We start from the raw sequence: 13,730 nt of genomic DNA on the forward strand, positions 1-13,730 counted from the left end.
ATTTTACTTCGAAATTTGTAACTTCTAAAAATTCTCTTTCTTCCTGGCATCATAATATGGCCTCAGAAAATCAGACAGTTGTTATTACAAATAGAGCAGCTCCACTCAGACATTAAATAGACAATTATAAATGTCTAAGTTCTTTCCTTTTTTGTGGTGGCTCCTTTTAGATGTGGAGTAAAACCACTTTAGCAGAGAATGTTGTTATTGGTGGTTAGTAACCTATTCCTGCCACATCTATGAAGTAGCTTGTTTAAAATTTTTCCACTGTCTAACAATAACTTTCCACTTTGTGAGATTCATAATGGGAGGCATCATGGAGGTATAAAAATATTCACGCTTCAGAAGACAGAGAGACCCTGCAATAGGGTCTGCTCCATCTCTGTCATTGAACAGGTGAGCAAGGCTGGAAAGAGTGTGAGGTCTGAGGGCACATCCGGTCCATGCACAGCATACTGAGAGCGAGCTTGTTTTGATTCCGCAGATGGCCGCCCACATCCCCTGGTTCTCTGGGACTCATCTCTGGCTCCAGCGAGTAATGATACCCATTCATCGGTTCAGCTCACCTGGGGAGCCTATCAGCACTCACTGAGACAGAAGTGCTGGCTGCACGGCCGGGTGCCCAGACCCGAGTGGGGCTGCACAGAAATCCACCACCACGAGTGGTCCAAGGTGGCGCTCTTCGATTTCTTGTTACAGGTACGTTTATCCAGTCGAGTAAGTATTTATATGAGACTGAACGAGGTAAGTCTGACTCCAAGGTGTTTTCAGCATGGAATGAAGTCAGAGTTCAAATTCTGTAATGCTGGATTTGAAAACTGTGGGGTGCAAGTTACAAAATCTTAGCGTTGTAAAAGAAGTGGCTATAAACATCCCTGTTTTTTTGTCTGAAGGAGTAATTTTTCTGGTCATCCTGCAATAGTTTAATAATTTATTGAGTGATGAGGGTTCATCTTACACTGTTTGGGAGGTGAATAAACTCAGGCTTGGTGAGGCTAAGCTCTCACAAATGCTAGAAGCTGGAGCTGGGATTCCCTGGGACCTGCTCATTGCTAGTGTGCCTTCTTTCCAACATTTGCACTGTGTTTTAGGGGTCATTGAGCTACATAAGTTAGAGCCACATTTCTTCTGTTTTTGTTTCACTTGTTTGGACAGTTTTCATTAAGGAGAATGATACACGATGACCATCTATGTAGTTAAGTGGTGGTTGACATTTTTTACTTTCCTTATAACTCTTTTCTCCATCCTGTAAAGATGCCACCACTCTCTCCACCTCGTCCTTCTTATTACTGACTTTCTCTTCTCCTGTTTTCGTGGCATCCACAAAATGCTCTCCTTTGTTTAGTTTGTTTCTGTGTGTGTTACTACAGGAAGGAAATAGTGAGGGACCAAAATGTAGGGAGAAAACTAGCGTTCCCAGAGCCAAGCCTGGGAGCCGAGATGTGATGAAAAAGAGGATGGTCTCCGGTGGCGGTGGTGTGTGGTGGCCGGTCCGGATGGGGCTGCGGAAGAGCCTCTGTGGAAAGCGTGCAGCCACGGGGGAGCAGGCCTTATGTCCTGCAGATTGCACCCACTCATTCCCCTGCGCTAGGGACCTGCTCTTCATTGGACATGTGGGGAAACTGAGGCCTGCCGAGGTTGTGATCAAGAGTATGAAGCTTTTAAGATTTTTGCTTTTCTTGCCAGCTGACAAGTTAGCCTGCTACACAGAGTGAAAGATGCTAGCAGAGGACACAAAAATCCTGGGTCAGAAACATGTGATTTATTACTCAGGGACGAGTAGGTGCTATGAGCTTCATGTCCCCTTTACCTTGCTGTTCCATTGGTGTGAGAGAGCGTGGCCTGGTGAATGCTTCAGAGATGGCGAATGCTTCAGAGAATCTGCTTGTCTCATTGGTGAAGAACCCTATGCTTCACAGACCCTCGATCTCAAAAGGGACTTGTCAGCGGGAACGCACTTACCTTGGAATGATACACAACCACTGTCGTCTTGGTCAGGAAACAGATCTGCTCTCTATTCAAGTCAGGGAGCTGCTATCTATTTCCTGAAGCTGCCGACTATCCCAGCATCCTCAAAAATACGTGCAGAATAAGGGCTTAGTGGTAGAGCACTTGCCCAACATGGATAAGATCCTGGATATAATCTCCAGCACAATCCATCAGTTGATCAGTCAATCAGTAAAAATGAACTGGAAAGCAAACCTTGATACAAGAGGTGCAGAAATGCGGTGGGGCATTAGCTCTCAGCAGTTACCTAGCTTGTGCAGCATTACACTGCCAGGAAGTCCCCAGGGGAAGATGTCAGCCTAACTCTCCATTCAGTATTGTTAACCATTAGTGTATAACAACGAGCGTGCTATCCCTTGGTTCATGGAGCAAGGTGGTATGATAAAGTAAAAGAATAAAATGGAGAGTGAGTTAATAGTCCTGGGGTTAAGCATGTAAATCTGCTCCTTGTGAGGTCAGATTTGGGAAGTGGATAGCAGGGATGTTGAAGTTCTGTGTGGAGAAGGAATCCATGCATTTGGCAGTGAAGACTTTGAGAAAAGAATGACCTTGAGATTTGAGTTGATCAGCATAAGGAATGCCCTATAATGAGAAGATGGCAAACACTTGCCTAAATGGCTAGTCGCCTGAGCTTTAGTTATGGTCCTGAGTAAATCCCATCGCCTCCTTACTGTCTTCTCCATTGTTTTCTGTTGAGGGAAGCTCCAACTACTGTTCCACCAAAGAAACGTATCTGTGCAACATTTAGGGTACTCTGTACTATTGAAACAGCCACGTGAGCAAAGAAGAGTTATAGGATGATCATGCCAGCTACCAGACTCCAATGCTTTTCCTTTTAGCATTCAGCTGGGAAAATATAATATGCGAAACGAAGGATAGAGCCATATAAGAATGGCTGGCTGAATATAAGTTGTAGTTTTTCTGAGGTTAAGAGAGGGAGATCACTATGTGGTGAAATAGACAGTGGAGAAGGAAGAGTTTGAGGGAGATGATGGCCTGTAAAAGATAGGACAAGAAAACGCACAGAGGAAAATATGGAATTGGCAATGTTCATCTCTTACTGAACACATAAATGCATCCTACATGTGTCCTACACTTAGCATTTGATACGGAGAGTTTCGGTTTCGGTAAGGGGAGAGTGGCACTGCCTGTCTCAAAGAAATGTGGCAGAATATCCAGGGAAAGACCTTGGCTCCCAAGATGTGTGCTGCCTTCAAACCCTGCTCCACTGCCCCAACGGAGCAAGGAGAAACCACCCGAGCCAGGGTGTCGCTGCTGCGTACTTTGGTGATGCCATGAACACGGCACAGGGGGGCCTGTCGCCCTCTTCACGCTAATTGTGGGAAGTACAGAGAAAATTACTATTTTTACCTGTCTTCCGGAGGACAGTGGGATCTGTTTATGCTCTTCATTATGAGTCAGAACATACTTCTCAATATTTATTGTTTTCAAATCCCTGCCATTTTTACTGCACTTCACACCTTGTTCTAGCTGATTGACAAAGCCATTTTATATATCATGAAAATTTCCCTCTAGCCATTTATATGTGTGTGTGTCAGTCAGTGTTCCCTAGCTATAACAATTACCGGAGAAAACCAACTTATAAAGAAATAAGATGTACTTTGGCTCACGGTTTTAAAGGTTTCAGCCCATGATTTGGGGCTTCATTGCTTTGGGGCAGAAGTGGGAAAGAACACAGCACAACTTGAGGCTGTGCAAAGCAGGAAGCAAAGGAGAGAAAGAGGAAGAGACTGGAATTTCACCGATCTTGCCAGCCAGAAGACTAGCCCTAGGCCCCACCTCTTAAAAACTCCACCTCCTTGCTATAGCGCCACCCAGAGGACTGAGCCTTCCATGTGTGGGTCCTCACAGGACATTGTAGACCCAAAACATAGCTGTGACTCAAACAATAATACTGTTTCTTTAATTTATTGGCTTTCTTTTGACTTTGTTTATAGTAGATTTTTACTCTCCAGGAATTTTGTACTCTTATTCAAGATCATGTCTTAATCGGTTCTTTAACTCTCTGTATTTAGCACGTTTATAGAAAGACATAGAATGGGAAAATATTTACTACACAGATAAATGAGAATATTATAGTAAAGCTATTATTTTACTTCAACAACCTCATCGATTACATTGAAAAAGTTATTTTAAAGTCACAAATATTCCTTATTTAAATGGTATTCAGGAATGTAGTTCATGGAATTTGGGAATGATCTTACACAGGTTATGCCTAGAGCACACCAGAATCACTTGCTCTATGATACTTGGGCCAAGGCAAGGGAGTACAGAGCCAGTTGTTAATTTTCTGTACACTGCATCCTTTCTGTTTTACCACTTAACAAATCTACATTCATAAAGGCAATGCCATTGTCCTGCTCTGTGGAATGTGGGAGAGGCACAAGCCATGTCTTATTCTTGGAGCGTGGGGTTGTAAACCACACAGATAGAAATTCAGCACCATGAGGAAGACATCGAGAAGTGTTCTAGAGAGCATTTGTCTTTCTAAGACTTGTTCAGATTTCTCTCAAAAGATGATATGAAATAACAGGAGCAAATTCGGAATGTAGAAAACTTGCTTCTAACCGAGGAGCCACCGTAACAGAATGTTTAGGAGCTGAGGCTTTGGAGCCAGTCTTCAAAATGTGAGCCCAGCTCCACAGCTCGTAACGATTTACCCTTGAGAGGCTGCTTGAGCCTTCCTCTTCTTGGTCTCTCCATCTGTAGAATAGTACAGTTTCAGCTCATTTGTAGAGGGCTGGTGCTGAGAGATTTTTATACATGTGTTTAGAATGATGTGTGGTGACAAGGTTGTGAGTGGTACTCACTAATGAAGCCAATTAAGGATCTAGAAGTAGGAGTAGACGTAAGAGTCAAGTGACCTGTTTTGCCATTCATTCTATTCATCAAGTTGCAAGTCATTCTGAACTAATTTCATTTCTTTATGTTCATCTCGTTTTTCGTACCTATCCTATAGGTCCTGGGCCATTAAGGTAAATACCTTTTGACTAGTCTGTCTCCAGTAAACTGTGAACTTCTCAAAGCCAATTCCCTGTCTTAGTCAACTTTGCAATCTTCCTGTTAGCAGCAAACTGTGTGGAAATGTCACAGGTGCATAGGGATTTTTGATTAAAAACAACCTATCTAGTTATAGAAAAATATTAAATCCAGAGTGTCAAATTAGAATAGTCGAAAGTGAAAGAAATAAAAGTGTACTTGTAATATAGAAATAAGTAATTTATTGAAAAAGAAAATTACAAGTTTAGAAGGTAAAATAATTAAATGAATAGAAAATATTCTTACTCTTTGATGGACTCCATTATGTGTTTCAGCTTCCCAGGAATAGCTATTTATTCAGGGAGAAGTTGATTTGTTTCTGCATGGAGGGGAAAGACAAAGCTGTGTGCTGTGAAGCTCTCACTCCTATGGCTAGCAACAACCTCAAATTGCACACGTTACTTGAATTTCACAGATCTTCCTGACCTCTTGTCTGTTTCAAACACTGAGCAGATTTGTTGCTGGTGATGAAAAAAAAGAAAAGAAACAACAGTCTCTGCCCTCAAGAGTGGCAGAATCTAGGAATAGGAGACAGATGACCGCAGCAGAATCGATCAGGTGCCATAATTGAGTTTAAAAGCCCACTGAAAGAAGTCAGATCTCCCAGTTCTTGCAGAATTGGAGGTGAGAGAGGGTAGGCAGAGAGTGTGACATTTACTCTAGAAATGGAAGAGCTTGTTGAAGTCAGGGGAGCCCCAGAGGCAGGAAGGTAGTTTGAAGGAGAAGGATTCTGGCCAAGGGCTGAGAAATGTGAACAAGCTCACTAAATGGGAAGAATGTTGCTTACAGGAACTTCCTGTTTCCTAAGGGTAATTTTCTCAGATGGCTGTGAGTAATGAATTTATGTTCCTAAGTTCAATAAGCAACCGCAATATGAATAGATAAGCAGCCCCACCAAAATAGTCTCTTTTTAGTTAACTCTTCCCCTCCTCTTAACCTGGCTTCTAAAGAATTATTTCTGGAATCTAATCAATTCCACTGAAAGGCATTAATCTTTGACCTATTTCTTCCTCCTTCAATCCTGTGGGTATTTTTTTCTCCACTTAACTGGTGTGATAAAAGTAAAAATTCTAACTATCTTCTAAATAGGAGAGAACTTAATACTTTTTATGAATAAGTTATTTGTTTCTTTGGGAACATTCTAAGTGCTAAGCAAAGAAAGATTCTGATTGTGGCCGCTTTGAGAGATGATGAAGGCTCCGAAGGATGCTGTCCCATTTCTGTACTGTGCAGTGGTACAACATCTGGCCTAGGGCTTTCAGAAGTGAGGGAGGAAGCTCTCACAGAGCGAGGTGCTTGACAGCATGCCACAGTGCTCTTGGGTCCTGGACACTGGGGTTCCCGGTACTTTGGGTCGGCCTTATTGTTTTGCAGATTTAGAAATCTGCCAAAGTAGATGACCTCCGATCCTGTATTTATTGTTATGTCCAAGCAAGCCAATGATATAGTCTCTCATTTATTTGCTAGCTCACAATGAGAGTTGATCTGGTCAGATAATTCCTTGACTCCAGTTATCAAAGAAAGTCTTGTTCCAGCTAACGTTGGTCATATTCATTAGCATGGTAATCGGCTGGGATCAGGTGAGCAAAAATTGTCAAGGTTCAGAGTTTTGGCAACAGTTTACTTCTGCCTTTTATTGTTTGTTAAGATGTATTTCCATGTTCTTTTAGTGGAGAGAATCAGAGTGATTATCTTGGAGTCACTTTCTAAGGTAAAGATTTGGGGACTGTGAGGTTTTAGATGCTAAACATGTTAAATCCCCAACTTTGCAGGAATGTGTATGTGAAGCACTGAGGTCTTGGGTGATTATAGAATTTTAATTGTGTAAAGATGTTTACCCTTTGTTATGAGTGAAATTATTTCAGTGTGGATACTACTTATGACAATGCATGGTGTTACTTAATAAGGTAATGATATCTTATTTCAGATGCCCATAGGAGACTTCAAAAATGATTGTGAAATAGTATTTCATTTTTCTGAGTACTGCTTGCAATAGGCAACTGTCACGTGTTTATTTCTTTTCTGCAGGGGATTCAATGTACTAGCAGCATACACAGCTACTTTTGAAAAAGAAATGGAGTTTTGCAGTGAGAAGGACAAGGGGATGGCTAAACCACGCCCAGAAGCTATTTTTATTACAGAAGGATGTAGGTTATTTTAATATTAGTTCTGAAAAGATTTACCTTACTTTTATCCACTTATTTCATTAAAACAAGTGTAATTTATAACACTTTATTTGCAAATAAGTCATCACACTTGAGTAGAAAGTACGATGCATAATATTTAAAATTTTTGCTTAAAATAGCAAGTGGGCTCTTTAGTTTTCAACCTTGAGATCTGGAAGCAAATCTGTCACTCCATGCCCTGGGGCTTTGCCCTCTTGGCTTATCTATCTCCATTCATGGCATTGCTATTTTTAAACCTGCCAGGCATGAGAATTTTGAAGCACCTTTTAATCTCCTTTTGCTTGATACCTCACAGCCAAGAAGCAGCGGACTTCAACAACTCCTTGGAATCACTCCTGTGGCCTTGTCCTTTTTATTCTCATGACCGCTGCCTTAGATTCACCAGTGTAGTCCAGGACGCAGAACAGATTTCTAACCAAGCTCCTTGTCTGCAGTCTTTCCTTTTTAAAAATGTACTAGTATGTGTTCACGGTACTGAGTTCACATTTATCATGGGGAGTCGGTGTCTGTATGTAGCCTTGCCTTTTAAAGCAGATCTGAGGATTTCCATTTGATTGGCAAATAAAGTTGAAATACCTTAGTACCTTAAGGTTCTCATGGAGCCTGGGGATGTAGGTCAGTGGTAGAACATATGCTTTGCATGTGTTCAATCCCCAGGACCAAAAGAAATTGCAAAAATTAAACATATGCAAAGAACATGTGATAGCGAACCCCAAATCCTGTTACCCCCTTTCAGCAATCACCCGCTCATGGCCGTCAAGTTCCATACTAACCTTGTGTGTTTTACTCCCCACACCTGCGTTAATTTGAAGTAAATCACGACACCTTGCCTGTAACACTCCAGTGTGAATCCCTAGAAGGTGAGACACACAAGTACATTGTTGTTATCACACCCACAACTTGCCCGAAATTCCCGTCAGGTTCCCAGTCAGTGATGAAATGTTTCCTTGTTTCATAAATAATACGGGTGTATTTTTACTTGCTTGTAGCAGGATTCAAATAAAGCTCAGGATTTAGGACTCTCCTTCCACACTTTTTTCCCTTTCCTTCTCCTTTCCATTATCGCAGAGACCAGAGCCTGGCTTTCTGGAGGTTCCACTCCGGACTCTGTGTTGGCGACGGTGCTCTTAGCTGAGTCCTTTGTACCATGGTGTGGAATTTAGAGGCTGGATCGTGTTTACCTTGGATTTGTTTGGTCAGGATTCTGTATAGATTGTGCTGTGCTCCTTTACTGGGACTCATTTGATTCCTGGGCAGTTGGTTCTGTGATATTAGCAATTATAGAGCCTGCACGAATCCACGAGTTCACCAGACATCGCAAAATGGGGCTGTTCTGATTTGATCGTATGGATGCCTTCATTAGTGTAGTGGTTATTTTTCTGTAAAAGGAATTTCCACTCAGGTCTTGATTGTTTATCCCAGGGTAGAAGCACCCTAACCGGATCCTCTCCCTGCTGCAGTCCACTCTGGGCTGCTGCGTGCCCCCCCCAGATACAGTCTGCGCACGCGCTGTAGTTGACCCCCCCCATCACCCAGACTCGCACCCCCTGCAGCGCTGCTTCTTCCATTCCCCACCGGACACGGGTCCAGCTCAGCGCCCTCTCTGCAAGTCTCCTGGGACCCACGCAGCGAGATGAAGCTCCCCCCTTTTCTGAAAGTCCAGTAGAATTTTTTTTATTTCTAACAGTTTTTTTATTACATTACATTTTATAGACAAACGACATAGTTTAGTGTATACCTCAAACAAGTTGAATTTTTAAATTCCAGCTTATTTTTGACAATAAAAGGTTAATAGTCTCTGATTTTTAATTAATTTTATTATTATTTTGGCGAGGGGATCAGACCTCAGGCTTTGTGCATGTTAAGCTTATTTTCTACCACATGTTTTGCCCCAGCGTATTCTTTTAATGGGAGACTGACTTCAACTTCCTTGCATATTTGTTATGAGAATATCATAAAATAATGCACACGAAATACCTGTACCAAGCAATGCCAGGTACTTATAGGGCAACATCACCATCGTTCCTTTGAATCAACCCCTTTATAAGAATTTAATTGACACTAGATATTTGTATGCACACATAGGAGTGATTTTCTGAGTCTCCCCATCCCTTAGTGGTCAGGACCGTGCAGGGCTTTGAGCTTTCCAGTGTAGAGCTGCTGGTTGCAGAGCTTTGTGCTGTAAGAAACCACAAGGTCAGGTAAGGCGGTTTGCTTGTGCCTGAGATCGGGCTGGCTTGGGAAAGAGACTGTGACTTTGTACAGCAGGGCAAACTAAAGAGATGCCTTCCTGATGCGTTTGCTAACTGCAGGCTCTTAGCCCCTAGATTTTGCAGCCTGTTGAGATTTTATTCTTTGATTATGTACCTCAGCATCTCTATTCTGTCTGTAGGGACCTTTAAAAAAGTCCAAACGCACAAATTTAACAAAACACATGATAGGTTTTTCCCTTCCAGAATTATCCTGTCAGTCAATGTAGTGACTCAGTAAGACCTTATCTCAAAATAAAAAAATGAAAAAGGGCTGGGGATGTAGCTCAGTGTGAAGACCCCGGTATCAAGTACCATCCTGTCTGTCAGTCTATCAAATATTTTTATTTAGTCTTTTTTTTTTGAGAGAGAGCGAGAGAGAAAGTCTTGCTGTGTAGTTCTGGCTGGCCTTCAACTCACTGTGTAGCCCAGGCTGGCCTCGAACTCATAGCAGTCCTCCTGCCTCAGCCTCCCAAATCCTCCTACAGTTGAGTGCCACCACACCTGGCTGTATTCAGTCTTACTGGAGAGATATAATAATCAGCGGAAGTCCCTTTGACTCATGGCCCCTTCCCTCCAACTCCTCTCCTGCACCTTCTTCCTGACGTGTCTGTTTCATGAAGTCAGTGTTCACCTTTCCGATCAGTTTCAGAATCATTTTGTAAGCATTTGTGTGGGAATCTGTGCATCCGTAAGTGGGTCCATCTGTGTTCTCACCGGCTGACCTACTGCCTGTAAGTGCATCTGACTCTGATGTTCTCTGTGACTTGCCGTAATGTACTTCCAGGGACGAGGGAAGAGCAGGGCCTAGCCAAACTGTAGTTTTGTGCTTCCAGAAATGAGGGTGTGGTAGGAAGTGGACATTAGGGAGGACGTGTGCCTTCCAGGCAGGAGCCAGGAAACATTCTCCAGGATGGAGCCAGACACTTAATGTAACATACCACTGAGCATGTTTATTGCTTTTGGCCCTTGTAACATCATGTGAAAAACTTCTCTTGGCCTTACGTTTTATTTGAATAGTTTGCTTTATAATTATTTATTCTGTTTTTCCCATTAGCACACTTTAGTATTTTTTATTTTACTTTATGTACAAAGCCAGGAGTTGACATACAGGAAACTGCTTAAAGAATTTGATTATTCAAGGTGTTTGAGTTGTGGATTTCTGTCCAGACAGTACTCAATCTGGAGCCTCAAGCGTCCTTACAGATTTGGTGACTTGCCTCCTGAAGCTGATGGAATGACCTGTGTCCTGGGAGACAGCACCCCCTTGTTTCTCGGAGGGGCTCTTTCCCAATGTCGTCCTGGGTGACCAGCCCTTGCAGTCCCGCCTGACCATTCTAGGGCTCACACGGAGCTCTTCCAGATTTCACCCTTCACACGGCATCTGATCTAGGAAGTCTGCCAAATCTCCTTTTGTGAAGTTGACTCCCTTCCCGCTGAGAATTAGGCCTTCTCAAAGCCTTGGAAGCCAACGGTAGTGTTAAATAAGCCTTCCTTCCTAAGGCCACTGTCTTCCTTCTCCGTGAGCCTAATGTGGGACATAGTGCTCTGGTGCTAAATGCTCTTCAAGACCCTGGCACGACCAGAGCGTAAATATGGAGGCACTGATGACCAGTGGGTCTCCCCTGATGGAATTTTTCTAGCAGAAGCTTGACTTTTAGAGGCCACTTTCTCACAGTGACCATAGAGGCCAAGCTTCTCAGCAGCCCCTGTAGCTAGAAGGCACTGGACTTCCGGGGAAGCCGGGCACTGCCTCCTAAGTGGGTCTGCATCACACACAGTGTGTCTCCCGTGAGGGAGGGCACAGATTCCTCAGGTGTCTGCTCCCTTGAGAACTTGGTGCATTCTTTTAAATGCTAAAATACTTTTTTCTCTTAAGTTATTTTATTGGTACATTTTAGGTGTACAGTACATTTACATTCATCATTGAGAACTTGTACCTTTACTTGATGTATCTGGGTTCTTATTTTTTGAGACAGGATTGTGCCTGTTTATCAGTGTGATGTTTCAATATATGTGTATAATGATCAGATCAGGATAATTGGTGTATTCCTCACCTCAGATGTATCATTTGGTTGTGTTGAGACCATTCCAGATCCTCTCTACTAGGTCTTCTGAAATGTACAGGTAGTCGTCAACCGCCGTTACCTTACTGTGCTATAGAACATTATGTTCTTCCTCCTACACAAGCACAACTCTGCCCGTTAATTGCCTTCTCTCCATCCTTCTATCCCGTGACCCTCCCTGTTTTCTGGTAATTTACTCTCAACTCCTATTACATCAGAATCTTCCACACATGAAAGAACATAGGGTATTTTATGTGCCTGATTTATATCATTTAATGTAATGTTCTCTAGTTCCATTCATGTTTCTGTAATGACAGGATTTCATTCTTTTTTATGCCAGAATAACCTTCCGTTGTACTCACTGTTCATTTATAATATGGCAACATTTAATTCCTGCCATTTTGGATTTTTTTTGGATTATTTTGATGACTAGAAATTTTATAATGTGAAGTGCATTAGTGACATTTTGGAATATTTTAGCCAATTTATGTAAAGAGCTTTATTTGTATAGCAACTTTCTAATTCAAGGAGTGTAGAAACAAATATATCTTAGAAGGACAAATTCTAATGTTTGAAAAAATGTTTAATTTAGAAGCAAAATTTATTTTTAATCACCAGAAAATAATAGTTTGTCAAAATTAATTTTTAAAAGAGAAGTGAATTACATTGAAAAGAATGAGTCTTAAGCAGCCATTGGATTTGCTCTATTAGATTCTATTAAACATATGAGAACTGCATTTTAATATAGTCATATAACTTGTCATATTTTTGTCAATTCCCTTTGAATAAAATGCACATTATGGGGAAAATAAAATTGATAGCAATTCTATATGAATACTGAGTATTAATACACGTCATCTTCAACCAGAGATGTTTTAAGTTACAATATTCTTTCAGAAGTAATGAACACAATTTTTAGTTTATAATTTTATTTAATGATTTCAGTTAGAAATGGTGTCTCATTTCATTGACAGAAAACATTTTAAAGAAAACTTCATTAGAATGAGCTTATTTCATTGATATATTAGACTTATTTGCTTAGTATAAATTCATTCTATAAAGCAAAATTTCACAGAATGTAAAAGTTATTGTTGTTCTCAGTCTTCCTGGTCTTTAAAAATCTTCCGCTGGTGGAGGGTGGGCCTTTGGCAAGAGACTATTTTCATTATCCTCCTTTTGTTCAAATTATAGAACATGAGTTTTCTTGCCCCAAAATAGACTCTCAGTGCCGCTGACTCCATCCAGAGTCTCTCTGTGGCATGGCAGTGCTTGGCTTCGGTCCTTACCAGAGGGGTGGTGTATGGATTTTAAACACTATGTCTGCAGAACAGGGTCCAAATATCACCGCATTAAAAATGCTTTTGCTTCTGCACAGAGAAAGAGTACTGTGTCTTTCATGGTGCTTCCGTAACGTAGCAGCTACGGATCTCCCTCAAATCTGTGTGTGTTGACAGTCGCTCGCTTGGCAATGTGGAATTCTAGAGAAGAGCAAGACCCCTGCTCGTAGAGGAAGAGGCGCAGGGAGCCTGTGCCCACTGTTAGAAGTGTGTGTAGGCGGCTGTTTTTAACCTTTCTTGCTGTCCATCAACTGCAGTGCTGGCCACATTTATATGTGCAGTAATGTAACGGGCACCTGTTGCCATGGCAGCATGGAACAAAGATGAAACCCGTTGTTCTAATGAGCTGAGTTCCCAGCGGTGCAGCTGCAGGCGGGTGAACAGCGTGGGCTTTTGCTCTGCGAAGCAGCTGTGTCTTCATGAGCCAGTGCCATGGGGGCTGCTCTTCTCCGTGGTTTGATGGCCTCTGCCTGCTCGTCTGACTCCAGTTTCATTGTAATATTGTGACTGCACACTGGTTTGCAGAGGACAAGCCCAGTGCAAGGACTGTCCCCTCTGAATGAATGACTGATAAAGAGCCAGTGTAGTTTGCATATTTCTCTGTGCCTGAGGTGGTGCTGCTGCTGATAGTCATCTTCATTATTTTTGTTGTCTTGAAGTAACAGAGAATTATTAAAAATAGGACTTTCTTTTTTTCTTTTTATTGAGTTTATTGTACAATCTAGGTATACAGTACAGTTACATTCATTATTGGGATCCTGTACCTTTACATGACAGGTCTTGGTTCTCATTTTTTCCCCTGTCCCTGCCCTCCCTTCACCCCCT

General features: G+C 42.0%; 1 protein-coding gene across 1 annotated transcript in view; it reads left to right on the forward strand.

The window, feature by feature from the left end:
• Gask1b (golgi associated kinase 1B) overlaps window positions 1-13,730 on the forward strand; it is a gene marked incomplete at its 5' end in the record, with an annotated part of 40,508 nt that overhangs the window by 12,440 nt on the left and 14,338 nt on the right. The window contains one exon of the mRNA XM_010628007.3: window positions 485-699. Within this exon, the coding sequence (XP_010626309.1) occupies window positions 485-699 (215 nt within the window). The remainder of the gene's footprint in view (window positions 1-484; window positions 700-13,730) is intronic.

This window comes from Fukomys damarensis, unplaced genomic scaffold (assembly GCF_012274545.1).
Source record: "Fukomys damarensis isolate Sample0158 unplaced genomic scaffold, DMR_v1.0_HiC HiC_scaffold_38, whole genome shotgun sequence".
Taxonomy (NCBI): domain Eukaryota; kingdom Metazoa; phylum Chordata; class Mammalia; order Rodentia; family Bathyergidae; genus Fukomys; species Fukomys damarensis.